We start from the raw sequence: 20,133 nt of genomic DNA on the forward strand, positions 1-20,133 counted from the left end.
GCCCCTTGGTGTCCAAAGATGTGCAGGGTTGGGTGGATTGGCCATGCTAAATTGCCCCTTAATGTCCAAAGGTGTGCAGGTTAGGTGGATTGGCCATCCTAAATGCCCCTTGGTGTCCAAAGATGTGCGGGTTAGGTAGATTGGCCATGCTAAATTGTCCCTTAGTGTCCAAAGATGTGCATGTTAGGGGGATTGGCCATGCTAAATTGCCCCTTAGTGTCCAAAGATGTGCATGTTAGGGGGATTGGCCATGCTAAATTGCCCCTTAGTGTCCAAAGATGTGCATGTTAGGGGGATTGGCCATGCTAAATTGGCCCTGAGTGTCCAAAGATGTGCAGGTTATGTGGATTGGCCATGGGAAATTGCCCTTTAGTGTCCAAAGATGTGCAGGTTAGGGGGATTGGCCTGCTAAATTGACCCTTATTGTCCAAAGATGTGTAGGTCAGGTGGATTGGCCATGCTAAATTGCCCTTTAGAGTCAGCGGGATTAGCTAGGGTAAATACGTGGGGTTACGGGGATAGGTTCTGAGTGGGATTGTGGGTTGGTGCAGCTCAATGGACTAAACAGCCTCTTTCTGCACTATAGGGATTCTATGATTCTATCAAATACACAACTGGTTGCGTGTCCCTTCACCTCTGGGTCAAACAACCCTTATATTCACATCTCTGATATCATTTAGTACTTCGAACTGAGTACAGAGAAGTGGTTACAGCAAGTTTCTCTTTTCTAGTCCTTTAACAGGTGGTCCCAATGCGAGTCGCTGGAAATCAGAAGCACAAAGGGACTTGGGAGTCATTGTTCAAGATTCTCTTAAGGTTAATGTGCAGGTTCAGTCGGCAGCTAGGAAGGCAATGTTAGCATTCATGTCGAGAGGGCTAGAATACAAGAGCAGGGATGTACTTCTGAGGCTGTATAAGGCTCTGGTCAGACCCCATTTGGAGAATTGTGAGCAGTTTTAGGCCCGTATCTAAGGAAGGATGTGCTGGCGTTGGAAAAGATCCAGAGGAGGTTCACAAGAATGATCCCTGGAATGAAGAGCTTGTCGTATGAGGAACGGTTGAGGACTCTGGGTCTGTACTCGTTAGAGTTTAGAAGGATGAGGGGGGATCTTATTGAAACTTGCAGGATACTGCGAGGCCTGGATAGAGTGGACGTGGAGAGGATGTTTCCCCTAGTAGGAAAAACTAGAACCAGAGGGCACAGCCTCAGGCTAAAGGGACAATCCTTTAAAACAGAGATGAGGAGGAATTTTTTCAGCCAGAGAGTGGTGAATCTGTGGAACGCTTTGCCGCAGAAGGCTGTGGAGGTCGGGTCAATGAGTGTCTTTAAGACAGAGATAAATAGGGTCTTGATTAATAAGGGGATCAGTGGTTATGGGGAAAAGGCAGGAGAATGGAGATGAGAAAAATATCAGCCATGATTGAATGGTGGAGCAGACTCGATGGGCTGAGTGGCCTAATTCTGCTCCTATGTCTTATGGTCTTATTGTTGTGGGTGGGGGAAGGGCGAGAATGGCAATGCCAGGATTTGAACACATGTCGTTGTCTCTTTCTCTAGAAAGCGGCCCTGATCGGAAAGGCTGAGGATTGCCTGCCAGTAACACGTCTTCATGATGGTGAGTGTTCCCCCTCTTCTGGCTCACATTAACCTCATAGAAACTTAGAAACTAGAAGCAGGAGGAGGCCATTCGGCCCTTCGAGCCTGCTACACCATTCATTTTGATCATGACTGATCATCAAATTCAATATCCTGATTCCCCCTTCCCCCCAATATCCCTCGATCCCTTTAGCCCCAAGAGCTAAATCTAATTTATTTTTGAAATCAGACAATGTTTTAGCCTCAACTACTTTCTGTGGGAGTGAATTCCACACATTCACCACCCTCTGGGTGAAGAAATTTCTCCTCACCTCAGTCCTAAAAGGTTTCCCCCTTATCCTCAAACTATGACCCCCTAGTTCTGGACTCCCCACCATTGGGAACATTCTTTCTGAATCTACCCTGTCTAACCCTGTTAGAATTTTATAAGTTTCTATGAGATCCCCTCTCACTCTTGTAAACTCCAGTGAATATAATCCTAACCCACTTAGCCTCTCCTCATATGACAGACCTGCCATCCCCGGAATCAGCCTGGTAAACTTTCGCTGTACTCCCTCTATAGCAAGGACATCCTTCCTCAGATAAGGACACCAAAACTGCACACAATACTCCAGGTGTGGCCTGACCAAGGCCCTGTATAATTGCAGCAAGACATTCCGGCTCCTATACTCAAAACCTCTCGCAATGAAGGCCAACATACCATTTGCCTTCTTTACCGCCTGCTGCACCTGCATGCTTACCTTCAGTGACTGGTGCACAAGGACACCCAGGTCCCGCTGCACACTCCCCTCTCAGTTTCTAACCACTCAGATAATAACCTGCCTTCCTACTATTGCTACCAAAGTGGATAACCTGACATTTATCCACATTATACTGCATCTGCCGTGCAGATACCCACTCATTCAGCCTGTCCAAATCACACTGAAGCATCTCTGCATCCTCCTCACAGCTCACCCCCGCCCAGCTTTGTCCCCAGTTCAGTGCCAGAGTATGATGTTGGCCATTCACCCGTCGAACAGACTGAGAGCCCATTTCCTTTCTCTCTTTCCAGAGCCCCCTCGTCCCCTGGGTGTGGTGGGAGAAGCACCAAAGAGGATTGCTGTCCATCTCATAGGTAGGAAGCTTTTTTTAATATATATATATGTGTAAAGATCTCAGGCCGAACTTCCTGCATTCGGTGTATTGGGGAGGGGGAGGGGGGGGGGGGCAGGGTTGGGGGGGGCGGGAGGAGGGAGCGGCTGGCACGAACGAGGGAGGAGTGGGACTTCCGCCTCCTCAGTGGCACAGAAAGCAAGTGAGGCCGGATTTCTGGAGAACCCGGCAGCAGTTTTCAGAGACGGATATATCCTCCAAACTGCAAAACCTCAGAGAGGTAAAACCCAGTCCCCAACACAGCAACACTTACACAGCAATTACTCCAACGCCGGAGAGAGAAATTAAACACTGCTGTTTCTCTCAGCTTCCAATTTGCTTCTGATAACCGAAACTAAAACTAGAATAGCTATCCTCAGTCACATGACCTGACCTGTCAATCACCCCCAATCAAGCAATCCCAGGGAAACACGGAACAGAAAACTGCATCAGTTCAAATTAAAATCAACATGATATCAATTATACTGCTTCAGTAACAAAAAAGGATACCAGTTACAGACAATATGGTGCCGACAAAACATCCTGCAGAGAAACATCATTAAAATACATTTCTTTAAGGCACAGTATCGTCACACCATTTGTTTGAAATAAGAGTCCCCTCTGTCTGTTCCTGCCCACCTTCCCATGCCAGCTGCAATATGGCATGGGCGGTGATTACCATGGGTCAATTGATTTGGCAACAAGCTGAAACGGCTGTTAGTTCCGTCTTCAGAAAAAGCAGGTGGGGTTGCCCATTATGGCACCCGCCCAATAACTGTGCCATATGGGGGCAACCCTTACACCACCATCTCCCTGATGCATTATATACACCGGGAGGGGGAGGGGTGGGGCAGAATGGAAAGTCAGCGATAGGTCAGAGTTAAGGAGAGATTGACAAACTCAACTCATGTCCTGGGGACCCGGGTTCGAATCCTGCCATGGCAGATAGTGGAATTTGAATTCAATTTTTAAAAATCTGGATTTGATTTGATTTGATTTGATTTATTATTGTCACATGTATTAGTGTACAGTGAAAAGTATTGTTTGTTGCGCGCTATATTGACAAAGCATACCGTTCATAGAGAAGGAAACGAGAGAGTGCAGAATGTATTGGAAGGTGGGAGAATGTCCGGGTTGTGTGGGGTGCTTAATTTGATTTGATTTATTATTGTTACATGTATTCATATACAGTGAAAAGTATTGTTTCTTGCGCGCTATACAAAGCATATCGTTCATGGAGAAGGAAAGGAGAGGGTGCAGAATGTAGTGTTACAGTCATAGCTAGGGTGTAGAAAAAGATCGACTTAATGCAAGGTAGGTCCATTCAAAAGTCTGACAGCAGCAGGGAAGAAGCTGTTCTTGAGTCGGTTGGTACGTGGCCTCAGACTTTTGTATCTTTTTCCCGACGGAAAAAGGTGGAAGAGAGAATGTCTGGGGTGCGTGGGGTCCTTAATTATGCTGGCTGCTTTGCCAAGGCAGCGGGAAGTGTCGACAGAGTCAATGGATGGGAGGCTGGTTTGCGTGATGGATTGGGCTACATTCACAACCTTTTGTAGTTTCTTCCATGAAACCATTGCCGATTGTCGGAACAACCCATCTGGTTCGCTCGTGTCCTTGAGGGAAGGAAATCTGCCGTCCTTACCTGGTCTGGCCTACATGTGACTCCAGAGCCACAGCAATGTGGTTGACTCTCAACCGCCCCCTGAAACGGCCGAGCGAGATACTCTGTTCAAGGGCGGCTAAGAATGGGCAATAAATGTTGGCCCAACCAATTACATCCATGTCCCACAAACGAATAAAAAAAGATGTCGTGGACGTGAGACCATGGGGCTGTTAATGGTTCCTTAGGGTCTGAAGTTGCTAATAGTGGCAACGCAAATGGAGTGCGTTGATAGGAAAAGAGAAGTCGGTGCTCAGTGGGAGCACTGGACAACAGGGGTCATCGGCCGTAGGGGAGGAGGGATGGTTGAGTTTGGACAAGGGACAAGAGTGGGAACAGAACAGATCTAAGAGAAAACAGTAGTGGTTTGGGCACCTCCTTCCATTGCCATCTTCAATTTCACCCCAGTATTGTCCTCTTCCCCTCCTCAGCCAAGTACAGGGTCCTAGGAGCCAAGAGTGTGACCTGGCAAACAACGAGGGACCTCCCTCCCGGCGTGGAATTCACAGAGAATGGTTTTGTCATCAAAGCCCCCGGTCTGTACTTCGTTTACACCCAGGCGGTGTTCCGCAGTGCCGGCTGCCCGCGCCACATTGTCTACCTGAGCCACAAGCTCGCCCGACTCTCCGCTTCCTACGGCACCAACATCACCTTGCTGAGGGCCACGAACTCCGTCTGCCACCCCCTGCCCGCGGGCGGCCTCCAGCCAGCGGACCCCTGGTACAACACCATCTACCAGGGGGCCATGTTTGAGTTCCAGGAGGGCGACCGCATCTTCTCGGAGGTCAGCGAGCGCGCCGTGCGTTACGTGGACACGGAAGCAGAGAAGACCTACTTTGGGTTGTTTGCTTTGTGAGGGGTGCGGTGGGGGATGGGGGGGGTGCACGGGCTTCAGTCAAATCACGGACCCACCCACCCTTCAATCCCACCCGGTGAGAAACGAGGGAGAGAGAAAACGTCAATGGATCAGGGATGAAACCGCCAGGGGTCCTTGGACTGCTGGGCCTGGGGAATTGGTTGTCCGGAGGTTGGCAAGGGAGGAAGGGAGGGAACAGTGATGGGAGGGGGGTCAAAGGGGGGGTGAGGAAGAGAGTTCCAGAGATTCGCCACCCTCCGAGAAAAATAAAATCCTCCGTCTTAAATAGGCAATCCCGTATTTTTAAATGGTGACTCCCTGGTTCTAGTTTCTCCCACAAGGGGAAACATCCTCTCCACCTCTACCCTGTCAATACCTCCTCAGCATCTTATAGATTTCAATCAAGTCGCCTCTTACTCTTCCAAACTCCAGCAGATACAAACCGAACCTCTCCAACCTCTACTCATAAAACATTCCAGGTATTAGGCTGGTTGGCACAGTGGTTCGTGCCGCTGCCTCACAGCACTAGGGACCTGGGTTCGATTCCCAGTTTGGGTCTCTGCCAGTGCGGAGTATGCACATTCTCCCCATGTCTGCGTGGGTTTCCTCCGGGTGCTCCGGTTTCCTCCCACAGTCCAAAGATGTGCTGGTTAGATGTATTGGCCGTGCTAAATTCTCCCTCAGTGTACCCAAACAGGAGCCAGAGTGTGGCGGCTAGGGGATTTTCACAGCAACTTCATTGCAGCGTTAATGTAAGCCGACTTGTCATGATAATTACAAAACTTTAGTCTAGTAAACCTTCCCTGAACTGTCTCCAATGCATTTACATTTTTTTTTGAATAGGAATAGCACCTTATCACAAAATGCATTACATTTTACACATATACACATAGACTGTATTTTATTTGTGTGTTGATATTTAATTATTGATGTAATATATATTGCTTGGTCACGCAGGATAGTTCCCAGTGGTAATCAGGGATTCAGGAATGGCTTCAGTCCACAGCTCCTGGCACAGGCTGAGATTTTCAGAATTTCTGGGATTCCACAATTGCCCGCCAGCACTCCCACTTCCCCCAGCCTCAATTCCACACTTTTCCATCCATACATCTGTACGGTTGGAATTCGGGAAAGTGTTCCATGCAGGAACTGAGGCCAGGGAATGGGAAACTCGTATTCTCAAAGTGCGTTTAAAAAGATATTCTCAGCACATGGCTGGCAAGGGCTGGATCTGTTCCGCTGATCAGGGTGGGAGGGTGATAGCTTGTTACACTGAAGGGCTGGTTGGCACAGTGGTTCGCACCGCTGGCTCACAGCGCCAAGGACCTGGGTTCAATTCCCGGCTTGGGTCACTGTGTGTACGGAGTCTGCACGTTCTCCCCGTGTCTGCGTGGGTTTCCTCCGGGTGCTCCGGTTTCCTCCCACAGTCCGAAAGACGTGCTGGTTAGGTGGATTGGCCATGCTAAATTCTCCCTCAGTGTACCCGAACAGGCGCCGGAGTGTGGTGACTAGGGGATTTTCACAGTAACTTCATTGCAGTGTTAATGTAAGCCTACTTGTGACACTAATAGATAAATAAATGGAGTCAACCATAGAATCCCTCCAGTGCAGAAGGAGGCCATTCGGCCCATCGAGGCTGCACCGACTACAATCCCACCCAGGCCCTCCCAGGCCCTATCCCCATAACCCCATGTATTTACCCTGCTAATCCCCCTGACACTAAGGGGCAATTTCATTGAGCCAATGCACCAAACCAGCATGTCTTTCAGACTGTGGGAGGAAACCGGAGCACCCGGAGGAAACCCACGCAGACACGGGGAGAATGTGCAAACTCCACACAGACAGTGACCCGAGCCGGGAATCGAACCCGGGTCCCTGGCGCTGTGAGGCAGCAGTGCTAACCACTGTGCCACCATGCCGCCCAAGGTGGCGTGGGACGGGAGTCACGTTTCAGATCCATCAGGCGAGTTTCGGGAGAGATGCTCGTTGGCAAATCCACATATTTAACAACTCATCAATTGATTGCGTTTACTGGTGGCAGAGTTTTTTTAAAAAATATTTCTGTCTGTAGTTTGAACGGAATTGAAATTCTGAAGTGGGATTTTGGTGGAGTCGGAATTATCCACTATCGCAACCACTAACCAACCCGTCTGCCTCCAATTCAAGGTGAAGGTGGAAGGTTTTCTGTTCAATTGTCTTAAAGAATTCTGTGTTTGTAGGATGCTGACTCAGCACACTGAGAGAGTCATGGACCACGCGAGGTTAACCGCCCGCTCAAACCATTGCAGAAAGGAATTGTGCAACAATGTGTCAACTTGCATGCCTAAAAATAGGTTCCAGTAGAATTCGCACCTCTCGGGGAGTGTCCCACTCGCTGTGATCTAACCTCAAACAGTGTCATCGAGATATGGAAACAGGCCCTTCGCTCCATCTCGGTCCATCTCATCCTAAACTGAACTGGTCCCGTTTGCCTGCATTTGACCCATATCCCTCCAAATCTTTCCCATCCATATACCTGTCCAAATGGGCACCAAATACTGGCCCAGCCAGCGACTGCCACGGGAGATTAAGGAGATGGTATTCAAGGTGGAGTTGGATAGAACTTTGACCAATAGGGGAGAGCCAAGAGTTGTTAAAATGGTCCAGCGAGTTGAAAGGCAGTTAGCGATGGGCAGCAAATGCTGGACTTGCCACATTGTTTGCCACAGTCTGTGTAAGGTTACGGAGAGAAAGAACATTCTGACGCAGCAGTACATGTTGATCATATTCAAAGGGAGTGAAAACACAGCAGGCTTTATAACCTGAGGGCTGATGTGCGACCACCTTACGCTGGTGGCATGGTTTGTTGAAGATCCTCTCCAAAGAATATATTCCTCCAGCTTGTTAAATTGTGAATATGTTACCCCGTGCTGTACACTGTACGCAGAGTTAACCTACAATTAAAAGAGTAATAAAGTATTTTTTTTGCACTGTCACTCAGTCCTCTGATTCTCAATCCTCCCGTTACTGGCACAGCCAACATTCCTGTCCTTAACTTCCTTTGGGATTTAAGAGTGTGGAACTCCAGAGGTACATGCGAACATATATATTCTCACAATCCCAGTTGGGGGTATTTAACTGGATGGGATGATGGAACCCTGACTCAAAAGACCGTAACTTTGACTTTGCTTTTGGAACATGCGGAGGAGCAGAGAGTCACAGGGCTGTCAATTAGCTTCCAACAGCAAGAAAATAACATTTCTTAGTCAAGGAAATTTTGACGATAATACAATACTCTCTCAATTCCCCCCCCTTAGCCTCACCAATGTATTCAGATTACATGTTACATGATATATCTTCTGCTATAATGTTCTCAGTCAATATACAGTCCCTTTAAGCCCACAGGATGACTGTGGTCAGACATATGCCTCCACTCGGAAACCAATCGGCAGAATCCACCCATACAGGGGAGGTGATGGTCTTGTGGTATTATCGCTAGACTATTAATCCAAAAACTCAGTGCTCTGGGGGCCTGGGTCCTGCTACAAGAGAACACAGGTTTAAGGTGCTGGGGAGTAGGTACAGAGGAGATGTCAGGGGTAAGTTTTTCACTTAGAGGGTGGTGGGTGAGTGGAATCGGCTGCCATCAGTGGTGGTGGAGGCAGACTCGATAGGGTCTTTTAAGAGACTTCTGGATGAGTGCATGGGACTTAATAGGATTGAGGGTTATAGGTAAGCCTTTATATAAGCCTAGGTAGATAGGGACGTGACCGGCGCAACTTGTGGGCCAAAGGGCCTGTTCGTGCTGTATTTTTTCTATGTTCTATGAATCCCACCATAGCAGATGTTGGAATTTGAATTCAATAAAAAATATATCTGGAATTAACTGATGACCATAAAACCATTGTTGATTGTCGGAAAACCCCATCTGGTTCACTAATGTCCTTTAGGGAAGGAAATCTGCCGTCCTTACCTGGTCTTGCCTACATGTGACTCCAGACCCACAGCAATGTGGTTGACTCTCAACTGCCCTCGGGCAACTAGGGATGGGCAATAAATGCTGACCAGCCAGCGATACCCATGAATTGCTAAAACAAAAGTGAACTTATGTTGATTTCTCATCACATCCCACCCCCCAGATGATTCTTACGCCATGAGCCAACTTATCTCACTGGGCTATGGCTTCCGCCCCAGTGTTTTCAAACTCCATTTTCAAGGTGCACACTTTAGAATCCTCTTTCAAGCAATGCTTTCCCTCAGCTGTTCCCAACAAGGATCCGCTTCCAGGTTTTACAACTCTCCTTTCAGTATTCCTTTGCCTTGAATGCTTTCACACTTTTATACAAAAAGAGGTGCAGTCTTGAACTGCTTCGGTTGTTTCACCTGCCAGCTCATGGGCTTCAGTAAGATACCACAAAGCTCAGCTAACTTAACCAATTGCTCCATCTTTTAACTCTGTCTTTAACTTTGATGAACAGTACCCTGTTCCAATTCCAGTTTCTTTGACTTCCTGGGCCATCTCTTTTCAATCTCTAGTTTCCAAAACTCGCCATTCTCTAGGTTTTGGGAAGTTTGCCTTGTTCTGCTTCTATTTCTGTCAGAGTTGAGAGAGCAGTTCTCTCTATAGCTTCCTAGCTCCATCTGCTATTAATTCTGTCTCTCCTAAAGTGGCCCTTGGTTGCTAAGCAACATCTCCTCATTCTTTTCCCCAAGCTCGTGTTTAGCTTTCCCATCGTAAACTCTCTCAGAACAATACAGGCACGGTTTGAACTGAAACCAAAAACCCCATCACACACAAACACCTTTCTTCAATGTGAGTCTAACTAGAGTTATACCCTTTCCTGCATAGAAACTCAAAATTAAACTCACTTAAATCTATGCGTCATTTTAAATCATAGAATCATAGAATCCCTACAGAATAGAAGGAGGCCACTTGGCCCATCAAACCTACACTGACAACAATCCCACCCAGACCCTACCCCCTTAATCCGATGTATTTACCCTGCTAGTCCCCCTGACACTAATGAATAATTTAGCATGGACAATCCCCCTAACCTGCCCACCTTGGAACATTAAGGGGCAATTTAGCATGGCCAATCCACCTAACCTGCACATCTTTGGACACTAAGGGGTAATTTAGCATGGCCAATCCACCTAACCTGCACATCTTTGGACACTAAGGGGCAATTTAGCATGGCCAATCCACCTAACCTGCACATCTTTGGACACTAAGGGGCAATTTAGCATGGCCAATCCACCTAACCTGCACATCTTTGGACACTAAGGGTCAATTTAGCATGGCCAATCAACCTAACCTGCACATCTTTGGACACTAAGGGGCAATTTAACATGGCCAATCCCCCTAACCTGCACATTGTTGGATACTAAGGGACAATTTAGCATGGCCAATCCTCCTAACCTGTACATCTTTGGACACTAAGGGACAATTTAGCATGGCCAATCCACCGAGCCGGCACATCTTTGCACACTAAGGGGCAATTTAGCATGGCCAATCCACCTAGCCGGCACATCTTTGGAAACTAAGGGGCAATTTAGCATGGCCAATCCACCTAACCTGCACATCTTTGGACACTAAGGGGCAATTTAGCATGGCCAATCCATCTAACCTGTACATCTTTGGGCACTAAGGGACAATTAGCATGGCCAATCCACCTAACCTGTACATATATTTTATTTAACTATGTTTATTTATTAGTGTCACAAGTAGGCTTATATTAACACCGCAATGAAGTTATTAGTCGCCACACCCCGGCACCTGTTCAGGTACACTGATAGAGAATTTAGCATGACCAATGCACCGAACCCGCACATTTTTTAGACTGTGGGACGAAACCGGAGCACCCGGAGGAAACCCACGTAGACACGGGGAGAATGTGCAGACTCCACACAGACAGTGACCCAAGCCGGGAATCGAACCTGGGTCCCTGGCGCTGTGAGGCAGTAATGCTAACCACTGTGCCACCGTGCCGCCCCGAACAGTGTCAGATTGCCCGCCCAGACTCCCACTTTTCATTGCCACCCAAGCCTCCGGGTTTATTCATAGAGAGTGTGGAAGTGTCCAATAACAAATGCATATTATTTGCAATGTGCAGAGTCACAGAGAGAGGGAACAGTCTATTCAGTGTCTGGAGCAGGCTCAACACCACCACCTTCAGGTGTAGTCAGTGAACTGTCATCAGTAATGGGGCTGGCTGGGATTGTGGTCAGTGCAGACTTGATGGGCCGAATGGCCTCTGTCTGCATTGAAGGGATTCTATGATTCTATGATTCAATGTGAGTCAATTGTGGGATTCACCACAGCCCCGGCCTGAAAGGTTTTGGCAAAACAAAAGGCTGATACAGCTCAGAAACGTTGGTCAGCACAGGAATAATATAATAGGCCGATCTGTCTTTCCTCGGTTATCCCAGCCGACTGTAAAAAAAGAGTAAGAAGGAAACAGAGAGTGAAACAAAGTGACGGGAAAAAAACCAGACAGAAATACAGAGAAAAAATGAGAGAGAAACAGTGAGAAACAGTGAGAGAAACAGTGAGAGAAACATTGAGGGAGAAACAGTGAGAAACAGTGAGAGAAACAGTGAGAGAAACAGTGAGAGAGAAACAGTGCGAGAGAAACAGTGAGAGAAACAGTGAGAGAAACAGTGAGAGAGAAACAGTGCGAGAGAAAATGTGAGAGAAACAGTGAGGGAAACAGTGAGAGAAACAGTGAGAGAAACAGTGAGAGAAAGAGTGAGAGAGAAGCAGTGAGAGAAACAGTGAGAGAAAGAGTGAGAGAGAAACAGTGAGAGAAACAGTGAGAGAAACAGTGAGAAAAACAGTGAGAAAGAAACAGTGAGAGAGAAACAGTGAGGGAAACAGTGAGAGAAAAAGTCAGGGAAACAGCGAGAGAAACAGTAAGAGAAAAACAGTAAAAAAGCAACAGTGAGAAAGCAACAGTGCGAGAAACAGTGAGGGAAACAGAGAGAGAGAAACAGTGAGAGAGAAACAGTGAGAGAAACAGCAAGAGAGAAACAGTGAGAGAAAGAGTGAGAGAGAAACAGTGAGGGAAACAGTGAGGTAAAAGTGAGAGAGATACAGTGAAAGAAACAGTGAGAGAGAAACAGTGAGAGAGACAGTGAGGGGAACAGTGAGAGAAACAGGAGAGAGAAACAGTGAGAGAAACAGTCAGGGAAACAGTGAAAAAGAAACAGGGAGAGAAACAGTGAGAGAAATAGTGAGAGAAACAGTGAGAGAAACAGTGAGAGAAATAGTGCGAGAAACAGTGAGAGAAACAGTGAGAGAAATAGTGAGAGAAACAGTGAGAGAAACAGTGAGAGAAATAGTGCGAGAAACAGTGAGAGAAACAGTGAGAGAAATAGTGCGAGAAACAGTGAGAGAAACAGTGAGAGAAATAGTGTGAGAAACAGTGAGAGAAACAGTGAGAGAGAAACAGTGTGAGAAACAGTGAGAGAGCAACAGTGAGAAAGAAACAGTGAGAGAAACAGTGAGAGAAACGGGAGAGAGAAACAGTGAGGGGAACAGTGAGAGAAACAGTCAGGGAAACAGTGAAAAAGAAACAGTGAGAGAAACAGTGAGAGAGAAACAGTGTGAGAAACAGTGAGAGAGCAACAGTGAGAAAGAAACAGTGAGAGAAACAGTGAGAGAGAAACAGTGAGAGAGAAAGAGTGAGAGTGCAACAGTGAGAGAGAAACAGTGAAAGAGAAACAGTGAGAGAGAAACAGTGAGAGAGAAACAGTGAGAGAGAAACTGTGAGAGAAACAGCAAGAGAGAAACAGTGAGAGAAAGAGCGAGAGTGAAACAGCGAGGGAAACACTGAGGGAGAAAGTGAGAGAGATACAGTGAGAGAAACAGTGAGAGAAACAGTGAGAGAAACAGTGAGAGAGAAACAGTGAGAGAGAAACAGTGAAAGAAACAGTGAGAGAAACAGTGAGAGAGAAACAGTGAGAGGAACAGTGAGAGAGAAAGTGAGAGAAACAGTGAGAGCAACAGTGAGAAAGAAACAGTGTGAGAAACAGTGAGAGAGCAACAGTGAGAAAGAAACAGTGCGAGAAACAGTGAGAGAAACAGTGAGAGAGTAACAGTGAGAGAGAAAGAGTGAGAGTGCAACAGTGAGAGAGAAACAGTGAAAGAGAAACAGTGAGAGAGAAACAGTGAGAGAGAAACAGTGAGAGAAACAGCTGGAGAGAAACAGTGAGAGAAAGAGCGAGAGAGAAACAGCGAGGGAAACACTGAGGGAAAAAGTGAGAGAGATACAGTGAAAGAAACAGTGAGAGAAACAGTGAGAGAAACAGTGAGAGAGAAACAGTGAGAGAGAAACAGTGAAAGAAACAGTGAGAGAAACAGTGAGAGAAACAGTGAGAGAAACGGGAGAGAGAAACAGTGAGGGGAACAGTGAGAGAAACAGTCAGGGAAACAGTGAAAAAGAAACAGTGAGAGAAACAGTGAGAGAAATAGTGCAAGAAACAGTGAGAAACAGCGAGAGAGAAACAGTGAGAGAAACAGTGAGAAACAGTGAGAGAAACAGTGAGAGAGAAACAGTGAGAGAAACAGTGAGAGAAACAGTGTGAGAAACAGTGAGAGAGCAACAGTGAGAAAGAAACAGTGAGAGAAACAGTGAGAGAAACTGTGAGAGAAACTGTGAGAGAAACTGTGAGAGAAACAATGAGAAACAGTGAGAGAAACAGTGAGAGAGAAACAGTGAGAGAAACAGTGAGAGAAAAACTGTGAGAGAGAAACAGTGTGAGAAACAGTGAGAGAGCAACAGTGAGAAAGAAACAGTGAGAGAAACAGTGAGAGAAACAGTGAGAGAGAAAGAGTGAGAGTGCAACAGTGAGAGAGAAACAGTGAAAGAGAAAGAGAGAGAGAAACAGTGAGAGAAACTGGGAGAAACAGTGAGAGAAACAGTGACAGAACAGTGAGTGAGAAACAGTGTGAGAGAAAGAGTGGGGGAAACAGTGAGAGAAACAGTGAGAGAAACAGTGAGAGAGAAACAGTGAGAGAAACAGTGAGAGAAGCAGTGACAGAAACAGTGACAGAGAAACAGTGAGAGAAACAGTGAGAGAGAAACAGTGAGAGAGAAACAGTGAGAGAGAAACCATGAGAGAAACAGTGAGAAAGAAACAGTGAGAGAAACAGTGAGAGAAACAATGGAAGAAACTGAGAGAAACAGTGAGAGAGAAACAGTGAGAGAGGAACAGTGAGGGAGCAAATGAGAGAAACTGTGAGAGAAACTGTGAGAGAAACAGTGAGAGAGAAACAGTGAGAGAGAAACAGTGAGAGAAACGGTGAGAAGCAGTGAGAGAAGCAGTGAGAGAAACAGTGAGAGAAACGGTGAGAGAAACAGTGAGAGAGAAACAGTGACAGAACAGTGAGAGAGAAACAGTGCGAGAGAAAGAGTGGGAGAAACAGTGAGAGAGAAACAGTACGAGAGAAGAGTGGGAGAAACAGTGAGAGAGAAACAGTGAGAGAGAAACAGTGCGAGAGAAACAGTGGGAGAAACAGTGGGTGGGAAACAGCAAGAGAAACAGTGAGAGAGAAACAGTGAGCGAAACAGTGAGAGAAACAGTGAGAAAGAAACAGTGAGGGAAACGGTGAGAGAAGCAGTGAGAGAAGCAGTGAGAGAAACAGTGAGAGAGAAACAGTGAGAGAAACAGTGAGAGAAACAGTGAGAAAGAAACAGTGAGAGAAACAGTGAGAGAAACAATAGAAGAAACAGTGAGAGAAACAGTGAGAGAGATACAGTGAGGGAAACAGTCAGAGAAGCAGTGCGAGATAAACAGTGGGAGAAACAGTGAAAGAGAAACAATGAGGGAGAAACAGTTAGAGAAACAGTGAGAGAAAGAGTGAGAGAAACAAAGAACGAAGAACAAAGAACTGTACAGCACAGGAAACAGGCCCTTCGGCCCTCCAAGCCTGTGCCGCTCCTTGGTCCAACTAGACCAATCGTTTGTATCCCTCCATTCCCAGGCTGCTCATGTGACTATCCAGGTAAGTCTTAAACGATGTCAGCGTGCCTGCCTCCACCACTCTACTTGGCAGCACATTCCAGGCCCCCACCACCCTCTGTGTAAAAAACATCCCTCTAATATCTGAGTTATAGTTCGCCCCTCTCACCTTGAGCCCGTGACCCCTCGTGAACGTCACTTCTGATCTGGGAAAATGCTTCGCACCATTCACCCTATCTATCCCCTTCATAATCTTGTACACCTCTATTAGATCTCTCCTCATTCTCCGTCTTTCCAGGGAGAACAACCCCAGTTTACCCAATCTCTCCTCATAGCTAAGACCCTCCATACCAGGCAACATCCTGGTAAACCTTCTCTGCACTCTCTCTAACGCCTCCACGTCCTTCTGGTAGTGCGGCGACCAGAACTGGACACAGTACTCCAAATGTGGCCTAACCAGCGTTCTATACAGCTGCATCATCAGACTCCAGCTTTTATACTCTATAAAGGCAAGCATACCATATGCCTTCTTCACCATCTTCTCCACCTGTGTTGCCACCTTCAAGGATTTGTGGACTTGCACACCTAGGTCCCTCTGTGTTTCTATACTCCTGATGACTCTGCCATTTATTGTATAACTCCCCCCTACATTATTTCTTCCAAAATGCATCACTTCGCATTTATCCGGATTAAACTCCATCTGCCACCTCTCCGCCCAATTTTCCAGTCAATCTATATCCTGCTGTATTGACCGACAATGCTCTTCGTTATCCGCAAGTCCAGCCATCTTCGTGTCATCCGCAAACTTGCTGATTACACCAGTTACACCTTCTTCCAAATCATTTATATATATCACAAATAGCAGAGGTCCCAGTACAGAGCCCTGCGGAACACCACTGGTCACAGACCTCCAGCCGGAAAAAGACCCTTCGACCACTGCCCTCTGTCTCCTATGGCTAAGCCAGTTCTCCACCCATCTAGCCACTTCTCCTTGTATCCCATGAGCCTCAACAGTGAGAGAAACAGTGAGAGAGAAGCAGTGAGAGAAACAGTGAGAGAAACAGTGAGAGAGAAACAGTGAGAGAAACAGTGAGAAAAACAGTGAGAAAGGAACAGTGAGAGAAACAGTGAGAGAAACAGTGAGAGAAAAAGTCAGGGAAACAGTGAGAGAAACAGTAAGAGAAAAACAGTGAGAGAAACAGTGCGGGAAACAGTGAGGGAAGCAGAGAGAGAGAAACAGTGAGAGAGAAACAGTGAGAGAAACAGTGAGAGAAACAGTGAGAGAAACTGTGCGAGAAACTGTGAGAGAAACAATGAGAAACAGTGAGAGAAACAGTGAGAGAGAAACAGTGAGAGAAACAGTGAGAGAGAAACACTGTGAGAAACAGTGATAGAGCAACGGTGAGAAAGAACCAGTGAGAGAAACAGTGAGAGATACAGAGAGAGAAACAGTGAGAGAGAAAGAGTGAGAGTGCAACAGTGAGAGAGAAACAGTGAAAGAGAAAGAGAGAGAGAAACAGTGAGAGAAACTGAGAGAAACAGTGAGAGAAACAGTGACAGAACAGTGAGAGAGAAACAGTGCGAGAGAAGAGTGGGAGAAACAGTGAGAGAGAAACAGTGAGAGAGAACCAGTGCGAGAGAAACAGTGGGAGAAACAGTGGGTGGGAAACAGAGCAAGAGAAACAGTGAGAGAAAGAGTGAGAGAGAAACAGTGCGAGAGAAAATGTGAGTGAAACCGTGAGAGAAACAGTGAGAGAGAAACAGTGCGAGAGAAAGAGTGGGAGAAACAGTGAGAGAGAAACAGTGAGAGAGAAACAGTGCGAGAGAAACAGTGGGAGAAACAGTGGGTGGGAAACAGCAAGAGAAACAGTGAGAGCGAAACAGTGAGCGAAAGAGTGAGAGAAACAGTGAGAGAGAAACAGTGAGAGAAACAGTGAGAGAGAAAGTGAGAGAAACAGTGAGAGAAACAGAGAGAGAAACAGTGAGAGAAACAGAGAGAGAAACAGAGAGAGGAACAGTGAGAGAGAAAGTGAGAGAAACAGTGAGAGAGAAAGTAAGAGAAACAGTGAGAGAAACAGAGAGAGAAACAGTGAGAGAAACAGTGAGAGAAACAGAGAGAGGAACAGTGAGAGAGAAAGTGAGAGAAACAGTGGGAGAAACAGAGAGAGAAACAGTGAGAGAAACAGAGAGAGAAACAGTGAGAGAGAAAGTGAGAGAAACAGTGAGAGAAACAGAGAGAGAAACAGTGAGAGAGAAAGTGAGAGAAACTGAGAATGAGAACAGTGAGAGGGAAGCAGTCAGAGAAACAGTGAGAGAGAAACAATGAGAGAAACAGTGAGAGAAGCAGTGAGAGAAACAGTGAGAGAGAAACAGTGAGAGAAACAGTGAGAGAAACAGTGAGAGAGAAACAGTGAGAGAGAAACAGTGAGAGAAAGTGAGAGAAACAGTGAGAGAGAAACAGTGAGAGAAACAGTGAGAGAGAAACAGTGAGAGAAACAGTGAGAGAAACAGAGAGAGGAACAGTGAGAGAGAAAGTGAGAGAAACAGTGAGAGAAACAGAGAGAGAAACAGTGAGAGAAACAGAGAGAGAAACAGTGAGAGAGAAAGTGAGAGAAACAGTGAGGGAAACAGAGTGAGAAACAGTGACAGAAACAGTGAGAGAAACAGTGAGAGAGAAAGTGAGAGAAACAGTGAGAGAGAAAGTGAGAGAAACTGAGAAAGAGAACAGTGAGAGGGAAGCAGTCAGAGAAACAGTGAGAGAGAAACAGTGAGAGAAACAGTGAGAGAAGCAGTGAGAGAAACAGTGAGAGAGAAACAGTGAGAGAAACAGTGAGAGAAACAGTGAGAGAGAAACAGTGAGAGAGAAACAGTGAGAGAAACAGTGAGAGAAACAGTGAGGGGAACAGCGAGAGAAACGGGAGAGAGAAACAGTGAGAGGAACAGTGAGAGAAACAGTCAGGGAAACAGTGAAAAAGAAACAGTGAGAGAAACAGTGAGAGAAATAGTGCGAGAAACAGTAAGAGAAATAGTGCGAGAAACAGTGAGACAAATAGTGCGAGAAACAGTGTGAGAGAAACAGTGAGAGAGAAACAATGCGAGAGAAACAGTGAGAGAGAAACAGTGCGAGAGAAACAGTGAGAGAAACAGTGGGAGAAACATTGGGAGAAACAGTGGGTGGGAAACAGAGCAAGAGAAACAGTGAGAGAAACAGTGAGAGAGAAACAGTGAGAGAAACGGTGAGAAAGAAACAGTGAGAGAAACAGTGAGAGAAACAGTGAGAGGGAAACAGTGAGAGAAACAGTGAGAGAAGCAGTGAGAGAGAAAGTGAGAGAAACAGTGAGGGAAACAGAGTGAGAAACAGTGACAGAAACAGTGAGAGAAACAGTGAGAGAGAAAGTGAGAGAAACAGTGAGAGAGAAAGTGAGAGAAACTGAGAAAGAGAACAGTGAGAGGGAAGCAGTCAGAGAAACAGTGAGAGGGAAGCAGTCAGAGAAACAGTGAGAGAAACAGTGAGAGAGAAACAGTGAGAGAAACAGTGAGAGAAACAGTGAGAGAGAAACAGTGAGAGAAACAGTGAGAGAGAAACAGTGAGAGAAACAGTGAGAGAAGCAGTGAGAGAAACAGTGAGAGAGAAACAGTGAGAGAAACAGTGAGAGAAACAGTGAGAGAGAAACAGTGAGAGAGAAACAGTGAGAGAAACAGTGAGAGAAACAGTGAGAGAAACAGTGAGGGGAACAGCGAGAGAAACGGGAGAGAGAAACAGTGAGAGGAACAGTGAGAGAAACAGTCAGGGAAACAGTGAAAAAGAAACAGTGAGAGAAACAGTGAAAGAAATAGTGCGAGAAACAGTAAGAGAAATAGTGCGAGAAACAGTGAGACAAATAGTGCGAGAAACAGTGAGAGAGAAACAGTGCGAGAGAAACAGTGAGAGAGAAACAGTGAGAGAGAAACAATGTGAGAGAAACAGTGAGAGAGAAACAGTGCGAGAGAAACAGTGAGAGAGAAACAGTGGGAGAAACAGTGGGTGGGAAACAGAGCAAGAGAAACAGTGAGAGAAACAGTGAGAGAGAAACAGTGAGAGAAACGGTGAGAAAGAAACAGTGAGAGAAACAGTGAGAGAAACAGTGAGAAACAGTGAGAGAAACAGTGAAAAAGAAACAGTGAGAGAAACAGTGAGAGAAACAGTGAGAGAAACAGTGAGAGAGAAAATGAGAGAAACAGAGAGAGAAACAGTGAGAGAGAAAATGAGAGAAACAGAGAGAGAAACAGTGAGAGAGAAAATGAGAGAAACAGAGAGAGAAACAGTGAGAGAAACAGAGAGAGAGAAACAGTGAAAGAGAAACAGTGAGAGAAGCAGTGAGAGAAACAGTAAGAGAACCAGTGAGAGAGAAACAGTGAAAGAGAAACAGTGAGAAAGAAACAGTGAGAGAAACAGTGGAAGAGGAACATTGGGAGAAAGTGAGAGAAACAGTGAGAGAAAGAGCGAGAGAGAAAAAGTGAGGGAAACAGTGAGAGAAACAGTGAGAGAGAAACAGTGAGAGAGAAACAGTGAGAAAGAAACAGTGAGAGAAACAGTGAGAGAAACAGTGAAAGAGGAACATTGGGAAAAAGTGAGAGAATCAGTGAGAGAAATAGCGAGTGAGCAACAGTGAGAAAGAAACAGTGAGAGAAACAGTGAGAGATACAGTGAGAGAGGAACATTGGGAGACAGTGAGAGAAACAGTGAGAGAAACAGTGAGAGAGTAACAGTGAGAGAAAAAGTGAGGGAAACGATGAGAGACACAGTGAGAGAGAAAATGAGAGAAACAGAGAGAGAAATAGTGAGAGAAACAGAGAGAGAGAAACAGTGAAAGAGAAACAGTGAGAGAAACAGTGAAAGAGAAACAGTGAAAGAGGAACATTGGGAGAAAGTGAGAGAAACAGTGAAGGAAACAGTGACAGAGAAAC

At 46.1% G+C, this 20,133-nt stretch overlaps 1 protein-coding gene across 1 annotated transcript in view; it reads left to right on the forward strand.

Annotated features, from left to right (window-relative positions):
* LOC144497817 (tumor necrosis factor-like) overlaps positions 1–6,057 on the forward strand; it is a 9,250-nt gene extending 3,193 nt beyond the window's left edge. Inside the window, exons 2-4 of the mRNA XM_078219254.1 lie at positions 1,559–1,616; positions 2,649–2,711; positions 4,820–6,057. Coding sequence (XP_078075380.1) covers positions 1,559–1,616; positions 2,649–2,711; positions 4,820–5,244 — 546 coding nt within the window. The 3' untranslated portion in view covers positions 5,245–6,057. The remainder of the gene's footprint in view (positions 1–1,558; positions 1,617–2,648; positions 2,712–4,819) is intronic.
* Positions 6,058–20,133: the final 14,076 nt, after the last annotated feature.

Source organism: Mustelus asterias, chromosome 8 (genome assembly GCF_964213995.1).
Source record: "Mustelus asterias chromosome 8, sMusAst1.hap1.1, whole genome shotgun sequence".
NCBI classification, from domain to species: Eukaryota; Metazoa; Chordata; class Chondrichthyes; order Carcharhiniformes; family Triakidae; genus Mustelus; species Mustelus asterias.